The sequence below is a fragment of the Emys orbicularis genome, chromosome 1 (assembly GCF_028017835.1).
Source record: "Emys orbicularis isolate rEmyOrb1 chromosome 1, rEmyOrb1.hap1, whole genome shotgun sequence".
Classification (NCBI taxonomy): Eukaryota; Metazoa; Chordata; order Testudines; family Emydidae; genus Emys; species Emys orbicularis.
In genome coordinates, this window is record NC_088683.1 from 158,913,593 (window position 1) to 158,941,525 (window position 27,933).

The 27,933-nt window shown below is 47.5% G+C and overlaps 1 protein-coding gene across 1 annotated transcript; it reads right to left on the minus strand.

The window, feature by feature from the left end:
* Positions 1-3,035: 3,035 nt before the first annotated feature.
* On the minus strand, positions 3,036-25,201 carry PLA1A (phospholipase A1 member A). Its single transcript, XM_065423215.1, has 11 exons — positions 25,108-25,201; positions 18,823-19,024; positions 17,086-17,263; positions 15,745-15,853; positions 14,043-14,144; positions 11,770-11,859; positions 10,572-10,739; positions 8,886-8,975; positions 7,814-7,922; positions 4,863-5,027; positions 3,036-3,120 (listed from the first exon to the last, which is right to left on the minus strand). The coding sequence occupies exons 1-11, from the start codon at positions 25,199-25,201 to the stop codon at positions 3,036-3,038; spliced, it is 1,392 nt and encodes a 463-aa protein (XP_065279287.1).
* Between the last annotated feature and the right edge of the window lie 2,732 nt (positions 25,202-27,933).

Here is a 27,933-nt window from a genome sequence, read left to right on the forward strand (position 1 = left end):
TCCTGCAAAGCTCAATAAGGGTCATTGAAGCACGGACGCAAGTAGCCAGTACCGGGTCTATGCCAGCCCCTGCAGCACAAACTGCCTCCTCTTTGTTACTCTGCCACAGGAGAATCAGATTCCAGCATCCTCTATCACACCCTGCTGTGTTGTTGCCCGAGGCAGACATCTCTAGCTATTCACTGCGTCTGCTTCTCTCTGACCCAGTCATCCTCTGTAGGCAAGGAAGCTCCTCCAGTGGAGAGCTGTTGGCTTCTCCTTAGCAAAGGAGTGGAGGTTTCTGTTCAGTAGCATTAAACTACACAGCAAGGTAGCCACCACCCCCTGAGCTGTCGGGTAGACCCTGAGGTAGCTGTTAATACATATTGCTACCCCGAGGTATCCGCGCAAAAGACAACTGCTGTCTCAGGTGCTGACTTTTATTTTTCCCGGTGGGTGCTCCACCCCCACTCTGCCCCAAGGCCCTGCCCCCACACCGCCCCTTCCCCTGAGGCCCTGGCCTTGCTCTGCTTCTTCCCGCCTCTGCTCCGCCCTCTACCCTGAGACCCCCAGCCCACCTGCCCACCGCTCACTGCTCTCCACCCTCCCCAAGTGCCTCCTGCCAGCTGCCAACAGCTGATCGGTGGCCCTGCCAAACAGCTGTGGCTGGTATGTGCTGAGCACCCCCTATTTTTTTCTGTGGGTGCTTGAGCCCCTGAGCACACACGGAGTTGGCGCCTATGACTGCTGTCACAAGAACTGATACATGAAGCCCAGAGCGCATGCATGGCAGGAGGGGAGCGGCCCCCTGCACCCCCCGCCACCACACCCAGCTAGAAGAAAAATCAAACCCTCAAAGGACTGGGGTTCTGCTGAGTCCCACAGAGAAGCCATCAGAGGGGTGGGTGCACGCTCCCTTGTGAACTTCCCACCAGGGTGTGCCCCCCCCCCATGATTCTTACATAAAATCATCACTTATAAAGTTTGCAGATGACACAAAAATTGTGGGGTGGTAAATAATGAAGAGGACAGTTCACTGATACAGAGCGATCCGGATTACATGGTAAACTGAGTGCAAGCAAACAATATGCATTTTAATATGGCTAAATGTAAATGTAGCCATCTAAGAAAGAAATGTAGCCATATTTACAGGATGGGGGGTTCCATCCTGGGAAGCAGAGACTCTGAAAAAGATTTGGGGGTTGTGGTGGATAATATGCTGAACATGAGTTCCCAGTGCAACACTTTGGCCAAAGGAGCTAATGCAATCCTGGAAGGCATAAAGAGAGGAATCTCAAGTAGGAGTAGAGAGGTTATTTTATCTCTGTATTTGGCACTGGTGAGACTGCTGCTGGAATACTATGTCCTGTTCCGATGTCCACAATTCAAGAAGGATGTTGATAAGCTGGAAAGGGAAGAGCCACATGAATGATTAAAGGATTAGAAAACATGCCTGATAGTGATAGACTCCTATAAACTGGATGGGCAAGTGCTGTCCCAAGGGATGAGCTCAGGACCCTAATTTTGTAGGGTTCTTTCTTCACTCCCTTCCCTCCCCAACCCAATTACCCATCTGTAGGGTTCTGAATCTTGTCATGGTGGGGAAGCCTCCTGGCTCCAGATGAAGACCTCTCCTTTGCTCTTGTCCTGACTTGCTTCTGCTGGCCAGCTGTTCTCTTGACCTCTGTGTTCTGTTTCTTTCATGCAAGGAAAGGGCTTCTCCACCCCAAGTCTGTCTGTCTGGTGAGGTGGCCAATTCAGGGGTTAGAACCCTGATTTTCTGAGGTATTTATTAAAATACACCTCTACCTCGATATAACGCTGTCCTTGGGAGCCAAAAAATCTTACCGCGTTATAGGTGAAACCGCGTTATATCGAACTTGCTTTGAGCCGCCGGAGTGCGCAGCCTCCTTCCCCCCTGGAGCACTGCTTTACCGCGTTATATCAGAATTTGTGTTATATCGGGTCGCGTTATATCGGGGTAGAGGTATATGTTTGTTTGGGAAAACCCTGAGAAAAGGGAATGGCCCTAAAAGAGACTGATGAGCTCTGGCTGAGAGACTTCTGCCAGGAATGGACTGAGTGTCCAGGCGGAGGGCCACTCTCCCAAGGCTAGATGCAAAGCTCTTGCAGAAGAAGTTACGGAAGGGCTGTCCAGCCCTCGGAGCAGAGCTCTTCACTGACTCCTCTGGCTGTATCTCTTGTTCTCCAACTGCCAGGGCTATTGAGCATCTAAATGTAGACGGGTTCCTGAATCAGGGCAGATCCTTATTTTTCAGAGTGTTTTTGGTGTGGTTTTTTCTTACTAATAAATCATCTGTTTTAATATTTGAACATTCCTGGCTCTGATAAATCTGAGTATCCAAGAACAGGACACATCAACTTTGCCAAAGAGACCCATCACAAAATGACAATCAGATAGCCAGAATAGCAGCTGGAGTCTTGTCATGATAAGAGAAAACATATCGATGCTGATTACACTGCAGGACCACTCATATGAAATCAAGAGGTCCTCAGACTCTGTAGGCATCCATGGCCCGGACTAGTTATTTTCACATCTCTGTGTGTGTGTTGCTAGGGGAATGACCCCTTCCCATACAAAACCAAAGCCACACAGCTGCATGCTCACTAATAACAATAATACTTTGCATGGCTGGGGCGTTTAATGTGAAGATTTCAAAGCACTTTAGAAACATTAAGGAATTAACCAACCCTCACGATCCTCTTGAAAGATGAGCATTATCAGCCCCTTTGACAAAGGGGGAAGCCAAGATTAAGCGATTTGTCCAAGGTCTCACAATGGTGCATTTGTAGAGCTGGGAATAGAGCCCACGAGTCCTAACTGCCAATCTGCCGCTCTAACCGCTTGACCATAGTCTTTCCTTTTGGCAGTGCACTTCTCTTCCCAGAGCTGTTATTCATTCTATCCCCAAGGTGGGTGGATGAAAAATCCAACTGGTTCTGTCCTTTTTGGAGGAAGTATCGTCCAGAGGGAGGAAGTACAATTTGGAGCCCAGCACTGTGCCTGTGCATGCTACATGCTCCAGGGGACTCTCCTATGCACAGTTCACTGCCAGGTCACGTTCAAGGGGCCTGCTCGCTGTCAGGGACAGATATTGAGACAGGCAAAACATCTTCTCACTGTGAGAGAAGCACACAGGAGTTAGGCAAATCTTAAAACAACCAAGGGCGAGAACCTGCTGGTGTCAAAGGACTAGCCCCAGAGGGACTCTCTCTGATCTCCACCTCTCGCAGTTGCTGCTGCATTAGTTAGGGGAGTCTCAGATTTTGTGTTTCTCTGTGAGGAATATGGGCTTTCACAGGGTGCCAGATCAGTGCACAAGGAATTGGCATCACACGCTGATGCTTCAAATTTGGCTTTGACATCGCACCCAAACAGTCAGAGGTGATGGGCCAGATTGTACCATTTAGGCACAGCCCCGACTAGGGGGCGCTGTGGAAGGGGAAGTGCAATGCTTCCCAGAATTCCAGCGTGCAATGGATCACAGCTGCTGCGCCAGCCTTTAGGAAGGTGCAGCATGTGTTCCCCTGTGTGTCCGGCTGGTCCGTGCAAGCTGGTGTGGGGGACATAAGGTCATGACTCTGCCACTCCCCTATTACCTTTGTGGGTCTTTTGCTCTCCAGGGGGCACTGGAAAGGAACAGTCCTCAAAAGAACTCTGGAGCAACAGTAGCATCTTCTCTCTGTGTGGGGGTCTGAGAGTGGGGAGGCTTCTTGTGTCCTCTCCTGCTTGTGCACCTGTACAAAGGCCCTGCTCTGTCTAGCTTTCAGGTGGGCTCGCTAGGCATAAAATGAGGAGTATGTCTCCTAATGACTATGGGGTGCAGTCGAGGGGTCTGCTTATGGTATATCAAGGACTGTGTTGGAATTGCAAGCTCTCACTTTAAGTGTGAGGGGGGTTTCCTGGTCCTGCATGTAGGCTAGTGGGCTCTGTAGCAAAGCATGCAATCAGTCAGACTGGAAAGAGCCAGCTTAAAGAAAGGTGGGGTGACGCGTGCCTCTCTGCCTTAGGGAGCAGCCTGCTTTGTCTCTCTCTGTTTTTGGGATCATGTGTGTTATTGTTCTGAATTCTAGCAATAAAGTAGTGTTACGTTGCAACCTTCCATTAAGAGTATTTATGTTTTTATCTAACTTCTCTGTGTGTATGCTGGGAACATAACACTGGTCATCGGGAATGTTGTATTAGGGTGAGAACCTCATCCAGGTTAGACGGGTTTCCTTTTGGTTTGTCCTGCTTTGGAGATGCTAACTAGGGCTGGATGGTAACTACAGTTAAACAAATAATGGATTTTTTGGTTCAGAGGCTGAATTTAAAATCCAGGAAAAATAATCCAGTCTGTCAAATAAAAAAAAAAAACTCAAAAAAAAATACTGTTTCAAACCAAAACTATTTGATGACCCAAATTTGGCAAAGGAACCTGCCAAAATGCATTGTTTGGTGACAAAATAATTTGTAAAAAAAAAACAACCCAAAACATTTGCCTCGCTCTAATGGTTACTGGTTCACAGTCTCTGGCACAGTCCGTGCTGCACAGCTCATCCGTTAAAATCTGGGGTGTCTCCCATGTAATTCATTTCCTGAATTGTCTCTGTGTGTGTGCATGCAAAGGAAGGGTGGGGGGTGAATACAGGGGCCTTTGTGGCACCTCAGCCCTTCCCCAATATCTCCTTCATTTCTGCTGTATGTGGTACCCAGCAACAGCCAGAGAAGAGAAAGGGGAGAAGCTCTAACTAACATGCTTAGCAGCTTCTGCGTGACCCCAAGAGGAGTTGTGCTCTCACACAGGGCGAGAAGCTGAAGCATTGAGCTGGCCAATAAGGCTCTCTGGCTGGAGTGAGCTCAAAGGATGTCTCCTGCTTACCGATTACTGACAGGCAGTGCGGTTGTACAGAAGTTGCCAATGATGACAGCCTTGTCCTTCTTCCAGATGTGCAACTTGGGGAGATACTTCAGCGTCACCGCCTCTATCTGGCAGAGTGGGACTGGGTGAGCCAGCACCCCTTTGCCCAGCTGCTGCTGCTTAGGTCTGCAAGGCAGAGGGAGGGATGTGAATAAGAACAAGGGGCCAACCCACAGTAGCATGTGAGCATGCAAGGGGGGATGGGGACACAGGTGTCTACTGAAACATTGGAGATGGTGGGGTTGTTAACAGGAACCCACATAGAACTTGGTGAGATCTAAGGATCCTTCTATGGCAATCTGACACTTCATGAGAGGTGGGAGGCTCTGCCCCAATAGACCCCTCTCCTCCTCCAGGGGGATCTCTCTGTGTTATATGCCCTTCCTCTTCAAAGGCTGGAGAATGTGTGGATGTGGATGTGTATCTTTCTTCTTATACCACATGATTAAAGCAGCTCCCCCAGATCAGCAAATATTCACTCCTCTGTCCCTCTGTCTTGTAATCCTATCCTGACACTCCAACAAATACAGCACTAAACATTGCACAGATGGCCAGGAGCATTATGAAGTGGGCAAAGTGTGGGGTGGGGGATGTTGCCTTCTTTGAAATGTCAGGTGCTGGCCACTGCCAGCAAGAGGGTAATGGACCGTAAGGACTATTGATCAGATCCACTAAGACAAAGCCTGTTTTACAAAGAACAATGAGGCCTATTAATCCCTACTGTAATTGCACTGATTTTAGTGGAGTTACATGGGAAGGAATTTGGCTCACTGTGTCTGGTTTGCAGTTCTCAGAAAATAAAATAAGAGAAATGAATGATAAGAAAATGTAAAACAAACCAAGGGAAATCCTTCTTTCTGCAGCGTGTACTCAACATGTGGGATGCAACCCCACAAACGGGAAGAGAGTCACTGGATTTCAAAGAGGGTTGGTTAATTTTATCGCCAATAGTCCTGTGTGTGTGTGGAACTCTGGTTGACTTTAATGGGAGTGCTGTGTGTGGAGGCTCTGCGGGACTGAGCGCATGATGGCCAAACATTTCAAAGCTGGGTGTCTATAGTTAGGGTCCTAACTCCATACGTAGGCATGAAAAAAACCCAACCCCAACATGTTTTCAGAAGTGCTGAGCACCCACAAATCCTACAGAAGTCCCTGGGAGCTGCTGAGTGCTCAGCACGCTTGAAAGTCTGGTCACCTATTTAAGTGCCTAAATATGGACTTGGAAGCAAGCAGGCAACCAAGTTTGAAACTCTTGGCCTGATTATGTAGGAAGCTTAGGCCATAGCTGCGTGGGAAGCTTCTTCTGTATAATCTGAGGTGTGAATTTAAGCTGATATAGTTACACTGGTAGAGCCCACCCCAGGCAGACACTCTTATTACGGTATGAGAGGGTCTTCTTTCAGCTGAGATTATGTTGCTTGGAGAAGGGGTTTAAGCAAAACCAAAAAAAAAGCCACTCTTATTCTGGATTAGAAGAGAGAGAGAGAGAGTGACTCTGTGTGTGTGTGTGTGTGTGTGTGTGTGTGTGTGTGTGTGTGTGTGTGTGTGTGTGTGTGTGTGTGTGAAAAAGAGAGAGAGAGAGAGAGAGAGCAGTATAACTACAGACAAGGCCTTAGGTTGCGTGTCTGTAACTAGAGCCCTGCAAATCTTTATATCCACAGACCATGTTTGCGGATTGGATACGGATACTAATTTTGTATGTTCAGAGGGCTCTATCTGTAACCCAACCAATTTCCATATGTCCTGTCCTTCTTGAGCTCACATGCCACCTGGTGGACATACTTAAATTACCAGAACGGCTGTTTGCCTCAAATAGTCAGGATTGAGCCACCAAGGTTTAGAGTAGAGCGGGGCCCAGATCCAAGCACCTACACACACATTGTTGGGAAATGTAGACCTGGCCTTAAACTTTCCTGGGCTGAACTTGTCTGTAACTCAGAGGTTTGATTTGTATCTCTTCAAGCTCCAGGAGGTTGGCTGCTTATCTGAATTCATCTAAACTTCTTTGGTCTGCAACGTTAGGCTGGAAATCAGTGGAGATGTACAGTGCTTCTTGTTACTGGCCAGGCTGGAAATCCCATGGAAACAGCCCTTCCCTGAGTATCTCAGCCCTGCTGCTCTTGGTCCCAGGCATAGAGGCAGCACACTTCAAAGATCTGGACCAGACTTTGTGCTGAGTGGAGTTGCTGCTCAGCTCAACAGAAAGGGGCCATCTGGGAGCTAGCTCTGGTGCTGCTCTGGCCTTGGCCCCCAGCACATATCCTGCAGCATGCTCTGCTCTCTTCCTCCCTGCCCCACCTTGCCTGTTGTGCTGGAGGTTGAGGGAAGGGACAAAGGAGCTGTAGAAGCCAGCAAGACTGGCTCTGTGCCTGTTGGGCACTCTCCTTTGCTGGGGAAATCCCAGCGGAGTTAGGACACAGGGCAGGGAGGGGTCAAAGAATCTGGCCCTTGAATTCAGATACAATTTGGGGGAAGATGGCAGGTTCCAGATGGATCTTACTGTCCTGAACATGCCTCTGTCCCCAGCCTCGGTGGATTCTCCTCTCCCAGGTTCATTGCTGAGTAACTGCAGTTACAATGGATCAGTTAACCACTGTCCTGCTGCACAGAAACGCTTCTGTCTCCACAGCCATTTTCAGCTCACATCTCAGGGTCATCAGGACAGCTGCCTGATGAGTCAGGTATGTATGGCCAGACCCTGGAAGGGAGGTTGGTGTTTGCTGGATGTCCCTCTCTTTGCCAGCAGTTAGGTTATCAGCTACTCAGTTACATTACCAGGACACCTTGTGGTGATTGCATGTGGTCACTTGCGCTACCGCTATGCACGTACATGGCTTAGAAGGACATCCTTGTGCCTGCAACAAGGAAGACGAGGGACTAAAGACAGGTCAGAGGTGCACCTTGTCACTCACATGGTGATCTTCACGCTGGCTGTAGAGTTGCTGCTGCGGAAGGTGATCTCAAGTTTGGTGACCAAGCTTCTCTTCTGCTGCAAGTGAAACTCCACCAGGCTGTGGTACACTGGGCAAAAGACAGCACACGACAGAGTGAGGGCACAAGTCCCTGGCTGGACCATGCCTTCAGCATTAACCCTCACCTTGTACCAATGGGAGGGCTGTCCGTCCTCACCCCCTGCATGCTCTGACCTCTCCAGCACCATATGGAGCAGATTAAGGAGAGCTTTGACATAAAAAGGGCACAGGCTGCCTGCTTAATTGGACATATATTTGTTTACTGATGGGACTCCATTCCTCACTGTTATTTTCTGAGAGTGAGAGTCAGACAGACACAGACAGAGCCAGAGAGGGTGGAGGGTGGCAGAAAGAAAATGGAGAGACCAGTGGAGTTACACAGGTGTAACACTGGTAGAAGTGAGAGAAGAATCAGGCCTATTATCCTCTATAGTCTCCAGGAGTGTGGCATGAAATGAGGCTGAAGGCCAGATCTCAAATGCCTTCTAGGGCCAGATTCTACTCTCAGGTACACCGGTGGAAAATGGAGTATCTCGCCAGGAGTCAATGGGTATGGAACTGGATGGAGAAGCTGGCCCATAACTCAGAAGAGGACAGTGGCTTGGGTTATCCCAGCATTTGTAACAGTGATGTTCTTCTGCGCCTGGTGAAAGCAGCCCCTCCTCCGCTCCCCCAGTGTACAGCTGCTGAAGAAGGCCTAGGGATAGTGAGACTCGCTGAGGAGCGTGTGTGCGGGGCATGACAATCTCTGTTGTCCCTCGCTGAGGAACATGGCACAGCACAATACAGCATTTCTGCAGCAGGTATTGAGGGATTTACAGAAGCTACCATGCAGCCAGATACCCTCTGAATCCATTTCTCAAAGCACCTGCAGTTTCCATTGGGAGCAGGGGAAGGACCGACATGTTCCAGTCAATGATGGTGACTCTCTTCAGGAGCACTGACATAAATGGAAAGTCTCCATAGTTCATTCATGCCACTAGCCTGGCTTCCTTCTCTCTTTGCTACTTACTGCAGTACGGGGCTGAGGAGGCAGTCACCAAGTAAACCTTCACCTCCTCGGGGAGCTTTGCCATGCTGACTCCACCGCGCTCCAACAGCCCTAGGGGAAGAAATGAAGCCAAGGTGGAGGGGTAAAGGCCCGGAGGGAACGGGTGGCAGGAACACCTGATTCACTTCTCACCTATCCCACTATTTTGATGTGGATCAAAATGGTCTTTACTTACCTCCAGCATCAGTGAGATCAAAGGAACAGGCTCATAGTGTCTGCATCCCAGCTACTCTCCACTGCAGGGTTTCACCAGCACACCCAGTGTTACACCACTGTGATCACCAGGGCAGCCAGCAGTAACGAGAGTCACTGGGGCATCCAGGCATGCTCCATGATGACACTATTGTAGCCTCTGGGCCTGATTCCCCACTGCCCTGCAGCCTGTGCCATCCTTTGCATCTGTCCCAAGTGAGTGTAAAAAGGCTTCCCAGTCAGGGTGGTACGGTTTCATGCTCACTTTGTGCAGTGTGTACCTAGGGAAAACAGGCTGGCTGTGCTGGGAGGAGGGCTAGTGACTCCTGTTATGCATTCCCCCAACACCAGAGAAGGTACCATACCTTTCAGGGGCAAAATGCTTCCAGCCAGTGGCTTTCCAGCGGTGCACCTCCTCCCACCCCCAGCACAGCTCAGCCTCAGGGGAGCATAAGAGAGTCCTCCCAGTACTGGAATGCAGCCACCTCTGGGGTGAACAGAGCCACTGTTGACCAGCATACTGATGTAGGAGCAATGGGTGAATCTCAAAAGGGTTGAAGTTCAGGTTCAGCTCAGTTTAGGGTAAACACTCTGGCTGCTTCTCTGAACTAGCCAAACTTTTTGACTTAAGTGCACATTGGTTAGACAGGTAAGTGAACAACATCTCCTATTGAAACTGCAGGTGGGAATGTAAGGGCTTATCCACACAAACATTGATTATGCAGCAAGCTGGGGTGTAAATCTACCCTGCACGATCCTGCTGTGCACTAAGTGTCCATGTGGACCCTGCTGATACGCACTAATGGTTCATTTGTGCACTTTGATTTACTCCCATTTCATCAAAGCGCATTAAGGAGCTGTTAATGCACATCAGCAGGGTCCACACAGACACTTAGTGCGCAGCAGGATAGTGCAGGGTAGATTTACACCCCAGCTTGCTGTGAACTAAATGTTAGTGTAGACAAGCCCTGAGCAGGAATTGAATTATTCACATTGGAATTTGGCCAGGAGACCAGGTTTAACACTAGAGTTGGTCCCAAACTACAGAACTTGGATTCTGATCTGAACTCAGATTTCTAACCTGCCCCAAGTTCAGAGGAATTTGGATTCAGGATTTTGATTTAGCCCATTCAGAGGGAGGGGTCAGCTACAAATCTGACCTTTTGCAGACTTTGGCAGGGGGCTAGATCTGGGGACTTTGCTCAGATTCATTTCCTGCCTTTATGGAATGTGCCATCGGGTGTTCAGTGGCCGCAGGTGTTCGGAACCTTGGTTTTACATCTCATCCCACAGATGCACTTGGAATGCTTCCCTGGGCAGGTCTGAAACCCAGTAGCTCCTGACTGTCCCCAGCTCAAAAAAATCCAATGTAAATGCCTCACCCTGCATCAAAGACCTTCAGGTTTCTACTCTCCTCTCCTTTTGGACAGTGGAGTTCCCAGGCTGGTATCATACCTATTCTGGGACAGGAGAGCAGGAAAGGATTGATACAGTCCAGGCAGTGGCCAGCAAGGAAATTTTCATGACTTGAGCATGGAAACGCCATCAAAGGACAGGAATTCTCCAGGGCACTGACATAGAGATGTATCGCCCTCATGTGATCACAGATCAGATAGTTATACCCTGCAAGATAAAGCAAGACTACAGGTAAGGTGACCAGGAAGGGACTGACCTCTTGATCCAATATGGACTCTCTATGCATTTCTAAGGAGCCCAGCACAGTAATAGCTAGGGTGCAAGTTAAGAAGCACTTTATTCTGTCTGCGAAGGACACATCAGGTACAATTTTCAAAAGTGCCTAAGCAATTTAGGCATCCAAGTCCCACTGAAAGTCAAGTCACTTAGGTGCTTTTGAAACTTTCATCCAAAATCCCCTCCACTCATCCTTTCCAGGGCAGCTGTGGACTAAGCAAAAGGCTGCAATTCAGGAGTCATAGGTATTAGCTCCCAGTTCTGCCTCTAACTCACTGTGTGACTGTGAGCAATTCACTTGGCCTCTCTGTGCCTCAGTTTCCCAATCTAGAAAATAATGCTACGGATACTCATCCTTCTTTATAAAGTGCTCTGAGACCTATGGATGGAGAGCCCTATATACAGTAAATTCTAAGGCCTAATCCACATTAGAAAAGGTTTGCCAGCAAAGCTGCACTGACAAGCCCTCTCAGTGTAGATGAAGCTTATACCAGAAGAAAAGGTTTTCTGCCATTATAGCTTATACTGGTTCCCCAAATGAAATAAGCGATACTGGCAAAATGACTTTTTTTGCGGGTAGAACTGCATTTACACTAGGGCTTTTGCTGGTATAGAAATATTTTAAAAAATCACCCCCTGGGTACAGGCAAAAGTTTCTAGTGGAAACCTGGCCGCAGTGTGCTTTGTGTTTCGGCTGTTATGTTGTTGCATAACCATAGGTAGTGTTATCTGGTCTTTCTTCTTCTCTGAATGCTGAGAGGCAGCTTGGGCAAGATGGGCCGATCTTGTATGATACTGTCATGCTATGGCTTGTCCTTTACACATTTACTGTCCTGCTGTAATGTCTGCCATACTCCTGCCCTGGCTCAGGTGGGAATTGTTAGTCAAGCAGTAGCTTTACAGGCTGACCGATTGGAATGAAGGGAACTTCCCTTGACAACTTGCTGTGAATCCTTCTCACCTAATGAGGTGAACCGGGGGCATCCAGGCTGGTCTTTGCCTCCATTGATGAAGTAATCAATATGGCCTACAGGAATCCGGATACCAAAATCTGAAAGGAGCAAAAAACCCCACTGAGCTATTATTCCTGCTCCTCCTTCTCTAGGGAAACATTCTAGAGGAAGCTGCTATTTTCCATGTTCCAAGGTCCTAAGAACAGGATGTACCTAACAGTATCTGAGCTGGCCCCAGGCCCACACACAATATGCTGGTTTCTTCACCAGTCTAAGGGAGGATTTCAGGTGTCTTGCCATCTGTTTGCACTGTACAGATTGCTCCATCCTTATGTATTGAAGCATGGAGGAGAATGTTCACCTGGGCCTTTGTTTTAATGGGACTTTAACACTGAAGGAAACTGAATGGGAGAAACCTTAATTTGGGAAATGATTCTCTGGTCACCTTTTTGCTGTTTTTCCTTTACTCTCTTTGCAGAGATCTGCAACGGAATTAGAAGTTGTTTCCCCCTCCCTCATGGGCTACCCTGCCTGATCCCCAGTGATGTCAGTGTGCTGGCTTTGTGACTTCATGGTGTGTTTCCCAGGAAATGACTGTGAGGTCATCAGTCACCATTGTGACTTCACTGCAGGAGAAGATGATGGGCTGTGATGAAGGGCAGGACTTTTTCCATGTTCTTGCCCTGCATAAGTATCTGTGAGAGGCAGAGATATGTAGTGGTTAGAGCACAGGAGCAGGAGTCAGGAGGCCTAGATTCCATGCCTGGCCCTGCCACTGATGCTCTCTGTATTTTTGGACACATCACTTAATGTCTCTGGGCATCAGTTTCCCCCTGCGGTAAAATGGAAATGATACTGACTTCCCTCCTGGGAGTTATGAAGCTTAATTCATAAATCTCTATAAAGAGCTTTGTGGTCTTCAGAGGGAAGGTGCTACAGAAAGGCAAAGCATTATTATTCTATAACATCTTTCATCTACATTGACCCCTAAGCGCTTTACAAAGGTTACTACGTAATTGTACTATCTCTGGGTCTGATTCTGCTGTTGCTTACACCAGAATAAATGTGAAGTAACTCCCCTGAAGTCAGTGGAAGGAGGAGGAGTGAGGCCCTACATACTCACAGGAATCACTGGGAATGTTCAACAGAGCCCATCAGCGCAGCATAACAGTTTAGGACAGTAAGTGAAGGAGAATATTGAATTGAAATCTCCAGGGGCATTTTGGGAGCAGTATGTAATGACCAGAGATGACAGATGGCAAGGACAGTGGGTCTTGCACCCCAACCTTTGCAAAAGCTGCCAGGGAATCTATAATGGCAATATATTGTTAGGGCCTCAGGTTGCTCGGGAATTGAAAGGGAACCTTCTCCCCTGCCCAACCTTGGAGGAGCTGGACTGATTAGTTTCAGCAGAAACAATCTTCTCCTGGCAAAACCAGGAGCTATGCTGAGCTGGTCCCAGCAGAAGCTCTCTCTGTGTGTTCCTCCACCTGACTTCCTGCCCATTCATTGATCCTGCTGCTTTCAGATGCTGGGGATGAAGAGAGGCAAAGGGAGGAGCAGTATTTGAGAATTTTTTGACATTGTCTGTGTCTACACTGGGGACATTTACAATGTAATTCTCAGGGATGCTATTGTTGGTGGGGCTTCTAGTATAGACAAAGCTCTCATGGCCAGATTTATTTTTACTATCATTTGAGTTAAGCCTTCTGGAAAGCAAATCTAACCAAAGCACATCCACATCCTACTGTGAGACTTGAGCCTATTATCTTCTGACCTAGAAGGAAGAGTCACCGAGGGCCAGATTAACCCAACTCTGGGTCCCAGGCAAACATACACTTTCTGGGCCCCTATCTTCTAATAACAAACAGTGCTATAGTCCGCTCACCTCAGCCGGGCTGGCCATGCTGTAGATCTGCCAGGACTGGCTGCTCGTCTTGCCGCTGCTTGGGGCACTGCTCACCGTGACAGAGGGGCAGCCAGGCCAAACTTGAGGGGGACTGCAACCCGGCGCACCAGGTTGCAATGCCACTCACTCAAGTGAGTGAAGTTCTTTCAGTTTGCACACAAATTTGCATTGGTAAAAAAATCACCTCCCTCCTGCCCCCTCCCCCAAAATGTGGGCCCTAGGCGGGTGCCTGGTTTGCCTATGTGTGAATCTGGCCTTGGAGTTAGCTGCTGGGCCACACTGACAGCTATACACTAACCACGTTCCTGGGCATTAATGATGATGGCAGGGTGGGGAGAAGCAGTGGGCTGAAAGGAATAGAAACGAGATTACTGTCTGTATCGGTGTGAATGGCTTCCACAAAGAGAGCATCTCCAGGATCCAGGCGCTCCTCACGGCCGGCTTTTGTGTACTTGGGCCCCGCAGGATCCAGCCCTGTACCAAGATAGAACTAAAGTCTTAACAGCAGACACACTGCCACCCTCTTCCCCCTAAGAGCGCCAGTGCAGACTCTGGAACCAGGCTTGGGTTGGAAGAGTTTAGGTTAGCATCAAGAAATCCAGATGCTGATCCAAATGTCTTCAGGCTGCAAACGGGAACAGGAAATTGGATATAATTTCTGGTATGCTTGTGAAATCACAGGGTGGGAATGAGTGGGGAAAGGGAATTGCCAGAAGGTATTGATGCCTGTAATTTACCTGGCAGAGGTAAAAGGGGAAAGAAGGAAGACATATATTGAGCTACTGTTACCAGTTAAAGGTTCAGAAAGGGCAGAAGGCCTTGAATGTGAGGTTGGTGAGCATGTATTTACTGGGGAGGAAAATGATGCTACTTTTATAGGCCTGGCGAGGATGTAAATAATAATGTTACTGTTGAAGGTGAATCTCAAAATGCTTATGAGGGGGGAGGGATAGCTCAGTGGTTTGAGCATTGGCCTGCTAAGCCCAGGGTTGTGAGTTCAATCCTTGAGGGAGCCACTTAAGTATCTGGGGTAAAATCAGTACTTGGTCCTGCTAGTGAAGGCAGGGGGCTGGACTCGATGATCTTTCAAGGTCCCTTCCAGTTCTAGGAGATAGGATAAGATGAGGAAACAGAGGAAGAGCAATGCCAATTTCCCCTTCTGCTAAATAATTTGGGCCATAACATATACACAGACCTAATATCAGACTAAACTAATCATAATAATGCACATATTTTTTAAAATGTAGAGGAAGAGGATTGTGGTGCAGGTAGCTAGACAGACTGTCTTGTATGTAATGCACCTCTGAGTGTAAAGTGTGCCCTGTGACTGAGCTAGCTCAACATGGCAGCTCTACAGAGTGAGTCACACACACTGTGCTCTCTCTCTCCTGGGAGCTGTACTGTTGTTCCTGCTTGTTGTTCTTCTTCCTTAATCGGAAATAAAAGCTATTCACTTGAAAGCATGTTTTTTGTTCTTTTTGTATTGGAAACATAGGAGTGATCTTTGTGCTGCGGGGCCAGCAAGAACCATCTGACGCAAGCTTTTTTGTGGTTCCCCTGGTACCAGGTCCAATTAGGCTTCCCAGCCAGGACATTTTCCCTCTAAGATGGTACAAGCTCTGAGCTGAAAGGGTCAGCTCTTCATAATTCATTCCTATTGCTCTCAGTCACACACAATCCTTTGGTATTGGTCTGAACATACAAAACTATTCTCAAGCATTAACACTTTGATTCCCATGGGGTCTAGATTTCCCATCGTTAACTGATGGTGCAGTGACAACGGGTCTCCACCCACCCAGTAAGTGGTGTGAATTCTATTATTTGACTGTGTGTGAAAATGTTACGGGCTCTTCACAGTCTGAACAGTGCGTCCTGCAAGTGAAATCCTGTGCTCATCAGAGGGTTGCTGGCCATTATTCCAAGAAAAAACATTCCTGAACCGCTCTGTAGCTCAGAAGTACCCACAAGCCCAAGACTTCTCAGCTAAAGGACCATTATCATCAACCTTGACATGCTCTTTCTGTCCTCACAGTTCAGGGCCATTGGGAGAATCCTGGACCCAATGTTACAATACCTGTAATCCTTCCCAGCTGGCCTCCATGGAACTGCCCCACCAGACCTGCAACATGTGCTCCAAGGCTCACCCCAATGAGGTGGATAGATGTCCCTGACACTCCGAGTGCCTGAGGAGTTGATAATAATAGTTAGTACTTTTCATCCCAGGGTCTCAAAGCACTTTTCAGAGGTGAGTCTCTATTATTTACCCCCATTTTACAGATAGGAAAACAGAGGCACAGGGAAATGTGATCTACACAGTCACACAGCAGATCAGTGGCAAAGCCTAGTTTGCTGACCCCCCGTCCTGTGCACTGCTCCTGGGCTGCACAGCTTCTCTCAGTGCATAGGGTGGGTAACCAGAAAGAAATGAAGAGTGGTGGATATTATCCTTACTTAGTTCTTTCTGACATATTGATCACGGACACAAGATCACTCCAAGTCAGAGTGGTCATCTCCTCCAGCCCCCTTCATGTTCCCTCCCCTTGGGCTATCTTCACTCTGGAGCACTTCCCTCAGAACCTCCTAGTTGGGTGACACTGCCCCATCACCTGGATGTCCCTTCAGCAGGAACAAGAAGGACAAGGTCTCTCTCATGGCTTCGTCAACTCCCCACCCCATGCTGATGTTGTTTTCTCTCATTTCATTGGTTTTAGTTGCATAGGTTAGATTCCATTGACTTGAATGGGACTAAAGCACTTACTTCAGTGTTTTCTGAATAAGGGTCAATATGATGTGATATGATACCATGTGCCCTAGTTAAATACAGTGGGATGCAACAGATACAGGGCAACACATTCTGAGCCAATACAGTATAATGGGACAGGACACAACACATTTATCCTACCACCTCGGCTTTGATAGTGTTTGAGACCCACTTTTCACAGGTGTAAACGATGACACAAGGGGAAAGCAATGGAGGATCAAGGCCTGTGCCTGCAATATGTGAGGATACAATACTGTGCGGGGCCTGTGATATAGACGGGACAATGCAGTATGGTACAATGCAATATAGTGAAACACAATGCTAGGCACTACAGTATGTGACAATGCTATACAATAGGGTAAATGAGAGGGGGTAAGAGGTGGAGAAAGGCAGTATCCTTAGTACACAGACCCCATGGAGTGATGGGTTGGAGCAGCAGATGACAGCTCAGTGCACAGCTGGGCTGTGATACTCAGGAGGAAAAGGATCTGGGTATCTGGGAAGACGGAGAGTCTATTTGGCCACTGCAGTGAGCTTATTATGGAATAAACAGCAGAGGTCAGAGTGGAAGCTACTGTCTGGGTTGGTTTGCATTCGCACCTGTTTCTGTCCCTTGGCCATGCTCCTCCCACCCAGACATTCATTTCCACCTACCAGCAACTTGCTGATGAAACGAGAGATCTCTATGCTCAGCTCTATGACATTTTCCACAGCACCAGGGTAGGTTCTTGTAGCTCCATTAACCCAGTCAACTGCGACCACATTCACCTTGGCAGCTCGGAATAATGCACCCATGAGTCCACTGATCCAGGAGGGCTTTGTGCCCAGTGCTCTGGTGAGCCATCAGAAATAAATATGTCAGATGCCTTCCAAAATGGGGCGCACACACATGCAGACTTCCCCTCTGGGGTGGTGTCTCAAAATCTCCCTGCTGGGACTGCCATACAGTAGGTGAAAGTTTTGTCTACTATCAGACAGCCCCAAACAGTCTTTCTTCACTGCAGTTCACAGACTGTTTTCACCTATAGCCATCCTGCCCATTATGAGTCAGAAAGAAATCAGACATTTACATGACCAAAACTAACACCTGCAGTGACAACAGCTCGAGTGAAATTGCCAGAGGTATCAGTCTTGCTGTAGTGCTTAAGCTGATCACCAGCTGAGGTCAAGAAGAAATTTCCTTCCATAGAGAGAGTATAGTCTAGTGAACAGAGTAGAGGTCTAGGCACCAGGAACTCCTAGTCCCAGCTCTGCTACCAGCTGGTTAAGAGACCTTGGGCAAGTCGCATAGGCCCAGATTTTTAAAGGCATTTAGCTCTGGAACACCAAATTGATTTAGAAGCCTAAATCCCATTCTTAAAAGGGATTTAGGCACTTAAGAGCCAAAATCCTGTCAATTGTCCTTGGTATTTGGATTTTGGCTGCCAAGTGCCTAAATCCCTTTTAAAATGAGGTTTAGTCTCCTAAATCAGTTGGGCATTACAATGCTGAGTGCAGCGATGCCTAAATACCTTGAAAAATTTGGGCTTTAATCTCTCTGTGTCACAATACCTCTTCCATAAAATGATATGTATTTACCTCTGCGTGTATTTTATTTATTCATTTCATTTTATAATGTCTCACCCTTCACGGAAATTAAACTAACATGATTTAAAATCGACTATGGGCTGGCTGATGCTCCCACAATAAAACAAACCCACCAAATGGCCACAGCTTTAAAAACTCTGGCTCAAACTCCCTGCCTCCACAATGAGAAGAAGAAAGGTGGGTTTGGCAGGCTTCCTAGTAGGTTAAGAAATCCAGGCACTGAATGGCTGGGGGGAAAAGAGGGAGAAAACTCCAAAGCAAAGACTCTTAATGAAGAAAAATAGTAAAAAGACAGGGGGAAAGACTGAATTTTGGGAGGGGGTGGGGGGATATCCCTGTTTTTTTAAACCTGTGGAAATTTGAAATTTTAACATTTAATTGAAATGTTGAAATTTGAAGTATTTTGACCAGCTCTGCAGCTCGTCTCAAGATGAGGGTGAATTAAAGTCACAAAAAGTATATTAACATTTTCTCCTTTTTTTTTGGTTGGAATTAGAAATGTTGACTAGATTTTTCACTGACATTTTGAAATTCAGCTCTTTTGACATGGAATATCTTCCCCTCCAATTTAAGCACATTGCCTGATTGTGGATTATAAATTCTTTGGGGCAGGGAATATCATTTCATTCTAGGTTTGTGCCGTGCCTACCATCCGGGGGTTCTGGTCCATGACGAAGGCTCCGAGATGCTATGGTAATACAAATAATAAATAATAATAATAATTGCTGAGGTATGACATGAGGAGAGAGAAGGAGATCTCTGAGGTAGCTGGGACTGAAAGTGTCCAGCTCGGTTTATGCTTACGTGAAGCCATGGATTATTATCTTGGTGTCCAGGCTAGTATTGAAGCTGGAGTTCTTGATGCCATCGCCAAGTGATATCAGCTGCCCACAGCTGGGGTTTGAGGAGGTGAACAGAAGAAACTGGACCTTAAGTTTCATGCCCTTTAAGAAGCTTGCAGTCTGAAAGTCAGAGCAGGGCTGCGCTGGGACATAGGTCTCATGCACTGCAGTGAGAAAGAAACAAAAACATACATGCCTAGTCTGCGTATGCCCACTGGGAAAGAGCAAATGGAGGGGAGGGGGATGATGGGCTTGTAGTTAGGGCACTGCACTGAGACATTGGAGAGTGGGGTACAATTCTTCACTCTACCACAGCCTTCCAGTGTGATCTTCAGCAGGTCACTTAATTTTTCTGTGCCTCCTTTTCCCACGTAAAATGAGGATAGTACTCTTGTGGCACTGAGGCCTGTTGATGTTTCACTACTGTGTGTCAGCAACTCATCAGCCCTGACTTACTCACTGCACCTAACACACTGTTGTCATAATCTATCGTATACAAACTGACAACATGCTGGTCCCAAAAATCATTGCGTGGTATATACACAAGGATGTACAGAGAGTTATAAATATGTGCTGGAATTATGTTCTTAAAATGTGCTTGCCAATAATACATAAGTCCAGTCTGCCCTAGACAAAAGAGTGTGTATTTGCTTTTCTGACCAGCCAGGCAGAGACAATGAAGGTACATCTACATAAAAGGTAAACAGAGCTGACAAGTGGGGGAGAAAACAGCCTGGTGTCTACACCCCAGCAGGAAAGAGAAACTTCGTCTGGGATTCCTTTTCAAGAATACATTTCAAAGGTTTACTAGACTATGACAAGAGGGGGAGAGAACCACTAATTTAAGTTATCCTTCACCTGAGGAGACAAAGAAACCAAGCACTTTGAGATCTGAGAAGGGTCCTGGCTAAAAAAACTGGTCAGCCAGACTGGAAGAAAGATGGGTGAGAAAAACTTCTTTGAACAAAGGACTCTAGCTTGTTAAGTTAGATCGACGTCTTAGAAGCGTATTCTTACTTTTGTTGTTTGTAACCATTTCTAGCTTTATTCCTTATACTTGGTATCACTTAACCCAATATTCTTTTATTAATAAACGTACCTCTTTTTTTTTTTACTATAAATCATCTCCGTGCTTTAGCTGAAGTGGAAGGTTTGTCAACACCAGTTAAGTTAATAAGCTGCTGTATACTGTCTCTTTTCAAGGAGCAGTGAACTATATAAAGTTCTGTGAGTGCTACAGCCAGAGGGGCTGAGCACTGTGGATAGACGTCTCTGGGGAACTCGGGAATTGGGGTTCACTGATTGTTACCTGCTAGGCAAGGCTTGGACTGGCAGGGTAATAAAGAGTTTGCTGGCAAGACAGACAAGCTGGTGTGGCAGGGATCTGACACACGCAGCTCAGCCGCAGCAAAGCTCTCATTTGCTGAGGCTGGGAGGAGTAACAGTGATTCTTAGGCTTGGAAACCCCAGCGGATAGATCAACTAGAGTGTAACTATTCAGATTGTGATGTTTTGAGGGCAGGGACAGTCTTTTGCTCCGTGTTTGTACAGCACATGAGCCAATGAAACTCTGATCATGAATGACTGGCTTCAGAAAGGCTCAGACTGTTGACAGATCTCTGTGAAGCACATGCCCACTCTGGTCTGTGTAATTCTTGCATGTGTTTTTCCACCTCCACCCTCCAGCATACCTGGCTACTCTTTCTTAGTCACTGGAGATCTAGAGATGGCTCTCTCCAGATCCTATCAGCAACACAGTGAGCACCAGCAAGAGAGGATCACTCAAGAGCAAAGTAAGGTCCCTCTTCAGTCCCTTAAGGCAGAACTCCCCACCTCCATGACAACACATCTGCTACAGTGCCCCAAACGGATGTTTATTCTGTGTGCTGCATTTGTCATTCTGAAAGCAGTATAAGCTTCCTGTCAACATAGGCTGTTATATTGGTCTAACTAGAGTGGTATAATTATGCTAGTGTAGTTAGGCTGGTAAATTTCCCCATGTAAACAAGCCCTTAGTGTTTTGTTTAGTCCGTCACCATAGTATGCAATCTGCCAGGTATATTGTGAAGTTAAATGTATTATTATTTGTAAAGTGCTTTAAAATCTTTGCATGGAGAACACTACAGAAATGCTGTATTTTTATATGCTCAGTGACACTTTTACATGCATGCATATATTGTGCAGAAATGACATAGGTGACAATTTGAAAATGTGCCCTTTAGGTCATATTCATCCTTGGTGCAACTGTGATGCTCTGTACCTCGGGGAAACACTCAGCACCCCCATGTTCATCCTTATAAAATGATTGTGTGGTATCCAATGCAAAGTTTGTCATGTCGGGTGTCTTTGGAAGGCTCATGATGCACTGAACATTGTTGTTGTAGTAATGTTATAGGTTGTAATTTCATGTATATAGTTATGAGGCTGAAAATGTGTCCTCATGGCTTAAAACAAGCCCAGGCAAAACTCTCCAGGAACAGAGGGGCAGTTCACACCTCATCAGGGCATGTATGAGACAAACCCAGCCCAGCCTGACAGGAACAACGTACACTGGCCTAGGCAGCAACAAAGGATCTGTTGGACTCTCGTGTGAGTCACCCCCCTTCCCTTGGTCAGTTTGGGACTATGATGAGGTAATGCTCACCTGACTCTGAAGCGGGGGGGGGGGGGGTCAAAGCCAAGAGGGAAGAAAGAACATGATAAAATGGAGAGATGTTTGCCATGCTCTCTCTCTTCCACCTCCATCTACAGACACCCACCAAGCGACTGAAGCTCTGGTCAAAGGGGAGAGCCTGGTTGAAGGGCAACCAGTCAGACTGTGGTGAGACATATCTAAATTTGTAAGGGCAGTGAAAGTGTTAAGATCAGCTTAGAATGCGTTTTGCATTTCGTTTGACCAAATCTGACTTCTTGTGCTTTGACTTATAATTACTTAAAATCTATCTTTTGTAGTTAATAAATTTGTTTGTTTATTCTACCTGAAGCAGTGTGTTTGGTTTGAAGCATGTCAGAGACTCCCCTTGGGATAACAAGCCTGGTACATATCAATTTCTTTGTTAAATTGACGAACTCATATAAGCTTGCAGCGTCCAGCGGACATAACTGGACACTGCAAGACAGAGGTTTCTAGGGTTGTGTCTGGGGCCAGAGATATTGGCTAGTGTCATTCGGTTGCACAATCCAAGCAGCGGCTGGCCAAAAGTGCTCACTCGTGTAGCTGGGAGCAACTTACATGCCAGAGGCTGTGCGTGAACAGCCCAAGAGTGGGGGTTCTCTCAGCAGAGCAGGGTAAGGCTGGCTCCCAGAGTTGAGGATTGGAGTGACCTAGCAGATCAATGGTCCAGATAACACCAGGGGAATGTCACAGAACCCCACTGAAAAGCTTGACTCTTCTCCATGCTCATTCTCTCTCCACTACACCCTAAACTTTCTTTCCTTCTCTAAACAACCTTGAAGCCATGTTTAAAACAGAAACAAGAAATCCCCTTACAAATCACTCATTATCATAGAATCATAGAATATTAGGGTTGGAAGAACCTCAGGAGGCCATCTAGTCCAAGCCCCTGCTCAAAGCAGGACCAACACCAACTAAATCATCCCAGCCAGGGCTTTGTCAAGTCGGGCCTTAAAAACCTCTAAGGATGGAGATTCCACCACCTCTCTAGGTAACCCATTCCAGTGCTTCACCACCCTCCTAGTGAAATAGTGTTTCCTAATATCTAACCTAGACCTCCCCCACTGCAACTTGAGACCATTGGTCCTTGTTCTGTCATCTGCCACCACTGAGAACAGCCTATCTCCATCCTCTTTGGAACCCTCCTTCAGGCAGTTGAAGGCTGCTATCAAATCCCCCTTCACTCTTCTCTTCTGCAGACTAAATAACCCCAGTTCCCTCAGCCTCTTCTCATAAGTCATGTGCCCCAGCCCCCTAATCATTTTTGTTGCCCTCTGCTGGACTCTCTCCAATTTGTCCCCATCCCTTCTGTAATGTGGGGACCAAAACTGGACACAATACTGCAGGTGTGGCCTCACCAGTGCCGAAAAGAGGGGAATAATCACTTCGCTTGATCTGCTGGCAATGCTCCTACTAATACAGCCCAATATGCCGTCGGCCCTTGTAGCGGGGCAGCGACTCACAAACATGGCGCCTCCCGCTGGTTGTCCTGGGAACTAGCTCTCCAGCCTTTGGAGCACCCTCTGCTGGCCAATGTCCCGCTTGCCGCTGCCCCCCCCCCCATGTCCCTCCCGGACCCCGGTGCTCCTTTACCCAGGGGTTATGCCCACTGCAGCAACCCACAATCTGGGTCTCCCCACTCAGGGGAACCCTCAACCCCATAGCCCCACCTCGCCTCAGTCTTTGGCTACTGCCAGTCACCATCTAGCCCCCGCTCACTGGGGCGGACTGCAGTGTAAAAGCCACTCATCACAGGCAAGGGAGTTTGGACCTGCTGCCTCTGCCTACCCTTGACTGCCCCTCTGCAACCCCAGTATCTTTCTGGCCTTTATCAAGTTTCCAGGCTGGAGCTTCCCAGCTCCTCTAGCCTTTCCCCAGCCCTGCTCCACTCAGGTACCCTGTTCAGCTCCCAGCAGCCAGGCCCATCTCTCTCAACAAGCTAGAGAGAGACTCTGTCTTAGCTCCAGCCTACCAGCCCCTTTATAGGGCCAGCTGTGGCCTGATTGGGGCGTGGCCCCAGCTGAGGCTGTTTCCCCAGTCAGCCTAGGTTCTCTACCACAGCCCTCTCCCAGGGCTGTTTTCAGCCCATCAGGGCAGGAGTGGGGGTTATTGCCCTGCTACAGCCTTCTTGGCAACAAGGGCACACTGTTGACTCATATCCAGCTTCTCGTCCACTGTAATCCCCAGGTCCTTTTCCGCAGAACTGCTGCTTAGCCAGTCGGTCCCCAGCCTGTAGCAGTGCATGGGATTCTTCCTTCCTAAGTACACGACTCTGCATTTGTCCTTGTTGAACCTCATCAGATTTCTTTTGGCCCAATCCTCCAATTTGTCTAGGTCACTCTGAACCCTATTCCTACTCTCCAGCGTATCTACCTCTCGCCCCCCACCCCCCAGCTTAGTATCATCTGCGAACTTGCTGAGGTGCAATTCATCCCATCATTCAGATCATTAATAAAGATGTTGAACAAAACTGGCCCCAGGAGCCATTGATCACTACCCGTTGAGCCCGACAATCTAGCCAGCTTTCTATCCACCTTATAGTCCATTCATTCAATCCATACTTCTTTAATTTGCTGGCAAGAATACTGTGGGAGACCGTATCAAAAGCTTTGCTAAAGTCAAGATATAGCACATCCACCACTTTCCTCTCATCCACAGAGCCAGTTATCTTCTCATAGAAGGCAATCAGGTTGGTCAGGCATGACTTGCCCTTGGTGAATCCATGTTGACTGTTCTTGATCACCTTCCTCTCCTCCAAGTGCTTCAAAATGCTATCCCAACTGAGGACACTATAAAAATATCCTGTAGGGACCATTACTGAATGTTGCAAGGAACTGAGAGTGAAGAGACTCAGGGCCCAAGTTTCCCACTGCAGGATATGAGAACCTCCCACTGAAATCTATTTGGGACTTACCCATGCCTGTGTGGATGGGGAAAGGAGAACTGGGCCCAGGGGTTGCATTTCTGACTGTGAGTGATCAATGGTATGATTGAAAGGACAGTCCTATGCCTTCCATGAACAGCAATTGGCAGCAAGTGAGGGAAGGAGCAGGGAGTTACGCTGTAGGAAGTGCAGGTTCCATGGGATTTTAGCATAAGAGAACAGTTTTTCAGTGATTTTTTTAAACCAACCATAGGGTCCCATATCTTCTTTCAGATCAGACATGCTCCATTTTCAAGACAGAAGTCGGTTTTCTAATTTACCAAGCCTGCCAAACTGAACATCCCATCTAGCACTTTCTACCTCATACTTAACTACTGCTAATAAAGATTTTGCAGTGTAAACTTAGTTGATCGTTGGGTTGCTGTAATTACTTTTGTAAAGCCAAGTTGGTGGACCTGCCTCACAGACACGTGTGGTGGAACCAATATGTGGGGATAAGAAAGGGTCATTTCTACAATCACTTTTCTTACCAAAACTCACTTGGCTCTAGCAGGGACCTGATATACATATTGGATTGTGTAGTGTAGGGACCATCAGTTGAATTCACTGCCAGAATCTACATCTGTCAAATCTTCCAATTCCTTGCCCACCACCTCTGGCACATGAGCCTCCACCAGTACCCTCCTTACCTGCACATGCTGAGCTGAGCAGCAAGACAGCGGCAAGAACAAAGAGAGGCTTCTTCCTGGGATCCTCAGCCTTCTTCCTGGTCAATCTTCCCATGCTGTAATCCACAAGGCCTTCACCAGAGGCGAGGGAAAAGCAAGCCCTCTGCAACAGGAGCCTTCTGAGCAGGTTGGTTCTGTTAATGTTTAATACAGCCTGTGTTTTTTTGGAAAAACGTGGGAGCCCTTGCTTCTGCCCTTGCTTGATTATTGGCCAAAGTCACAGCAACAGGCATAGAACATTATTGATTCTCACATAAAGGACATTGAACCCACTCCCCTCTCCAAACAAAGTCAGAAGTCAATTACTGGCATGATTAACACAAGCTCAGTTCCTGTCATTGTAATAATGATATACTTCTATAGCCCTTCCATCCAAAGTCCATTCAACTGTTAATGAATTAAAGCCTCAAAGCTCCCTGGTAAGGTATGGAAATATTGTCATCTCCATCTTATGGAGAGCGATGAAAATCAGTTATTGGTTGGTAGCCTGAGATCACATATACTCAGCCCCCGGAGCCAGCCCAGTGAAAATGATCAAGTGAGTGAGGGTGGGGAGAGTAAGCGACAGAGGAAGGGGAGGATGGAGTGAGCATGGCCGGGGCCTCCGAGAGGGGACAGAGCATGGGCAGGGCCTCGGGGAGGGGCGGGCAGGGGGCGGGGCAAGGGTGTTCGGATTTGTACAAGTAGAAAGTTGGCAACCCTATCTGCAGATTAGGCCACTTACCTAGAATTCTATAATCTAAAGCAGTGGTTTTCAAAAAAAATTTCTGGCGACCCAGTTGAAGAAAATTGTTGATGCCCGCGACCCACCGGAGCTGGGGATGAGGGGCTTGGGGTGCAGGAGGGGGCTCCAGGTTTGGGGGTGCTCAGGGCTGGGGCAGGAGATTGGGGTGCAGGAGGGGGTCAGGGCTCTGGACTGGGGGTTCAGACTCTGGGGTGGGGCTGGGGATGAGGGGCTTGGGGTGCAGGAAGGGGCTCCGCGTTTGGAGGGGGCTCAGGGCTGGGGCAGGGAATTGGTGCTCGGGCTTACCTCGGGCGGCTCCCAGTCAGCGGTGCAGCGGGGGTGCAGAGGCCGGCTTCCTGCCTGTCCTGGCACCACGGTCCACGCTGCGCCCCGGAAGCAGCCAGCAGCAGGTCCAGCTCCTAGGCAGAGGCGCACAAATGGCTCCGCGCGGCTCTTGCCCACAGGTACCGCCTCCCCAGCTCCCACTGGAGCTCAGTGCTCGGGGCGGGTCAGCACATGGAGCCCCATGGCCTCCCCACCTAGGAGCTGGATCTGCTGCTGGCCACTTCCGGGGCGCAGTGTGGTGTCAGAACAGGTAGGGATTAGCCTGCCTTAGCCTGACTTTTAACGGCCTGGCCAGCGGTGCTGACCAGAGCCGCCGTGATCCAGTGCCTTCCATTCCACGACCCACTACTGGGTCATGACCCACAGTTTGAAAACCACTGATCTAAAGCCAGGCATCTAAAATTCAAAAATGTTGGTGTAAGTGACTTTACAATGTTGCATAGCAAATTAGGGGAAGAACATTATTGGGCTCAATACAGGATAACTGGGTAAAACTTGATAGCCTGAGATACAGAGGAAGTGAGACCTTAAACTCTATGAATCTATGAAACCCACATTAGAAACCAGGACTTCCTGTTCCCCAGCCCCCCTTCACCGCTTCAGTCACTAGACCGTACTGCCTCTCAAAATAAGGCAGTGGCAAAGTTTTTACTTTAACGGGACCACTCCTGCTTGCCTTACACGCATAGCCCCACAGATTTCAGTGTGATTGTTGATGAGTAAGGATATGAGTGAAGCTTGCAGGATCATGCTCCAAACTATTAAACTGATCCCATAAATTTAAAATATAGTCTCCATAGCAACAGTATGGGTGTAGCAACACTGTGTTTATTCCTTATAATAGAACATAACAGACCACAAGAAGGAAACTAATGAACTTTTCCTTCCTTTTTCAGTTGAAACCAAGATAACTAAACCTTCTTTTTAGCAGGATTCATTAGTTAATATTTATCAAGTGCTTTGAAAATATATAGCACTATATCATAAGTGCTGAGTATTAGTATTACAACATTATGTTAATACAAACCTACAGGTGAAATGCATGGAAGAGATGTATGTGTCTTCACAGCATTGTACGTACTTTCAGAGCTGTGTAAGGAACCGATGCATTAAATGCTACCAGGTTACTTTAAAGGGCCAATTTCCTTTTTTCAAATTACAGGCATGTTTCTGGGAGGTTTTTTTAAGTCATTGTGATGATTTTGGGAATTTGACTATGTACAAGCTACAAGTTCTGGTTCATTTGATGAAATTGCTGAATCATCAAATTCCTAAGGGCTTGCTTACACTAGAGAGCCTTTTTCAAGATAGGTTTCAGAGTGATAGCCGTGTTAGTCTGTATCAGCAAAAACAACGAGGAGTCCTTGTGGCACCTTAGAGAGCTTGAAAGCTTATGCCCAAATAAATGTGTTAGTCTCTAAGGTGCCACAAGGACTCCTCGTTGTTTTTTCAAGATAGTTATGTCAGCAAAGCCCCATATGTAAATGCAGGAGCATAAGCCGATAAAAGGTGTTCTGACAGCATTGCTATACCACCTCCTGGAAAAACATTGTCTAAATCAACAGAACCATGCTTGTGTCCGTATAGCTGTGTCTACCCCAGGGTTTTTGCAAGTATAGCTAAGTCAGCTAGGGTGTGTGTGTCAATTCCCCCACCCCCAACACACTCCTAGCAGACATAGCTATACCCACAAAACTTTGTCGTGTAGATCAGGACTC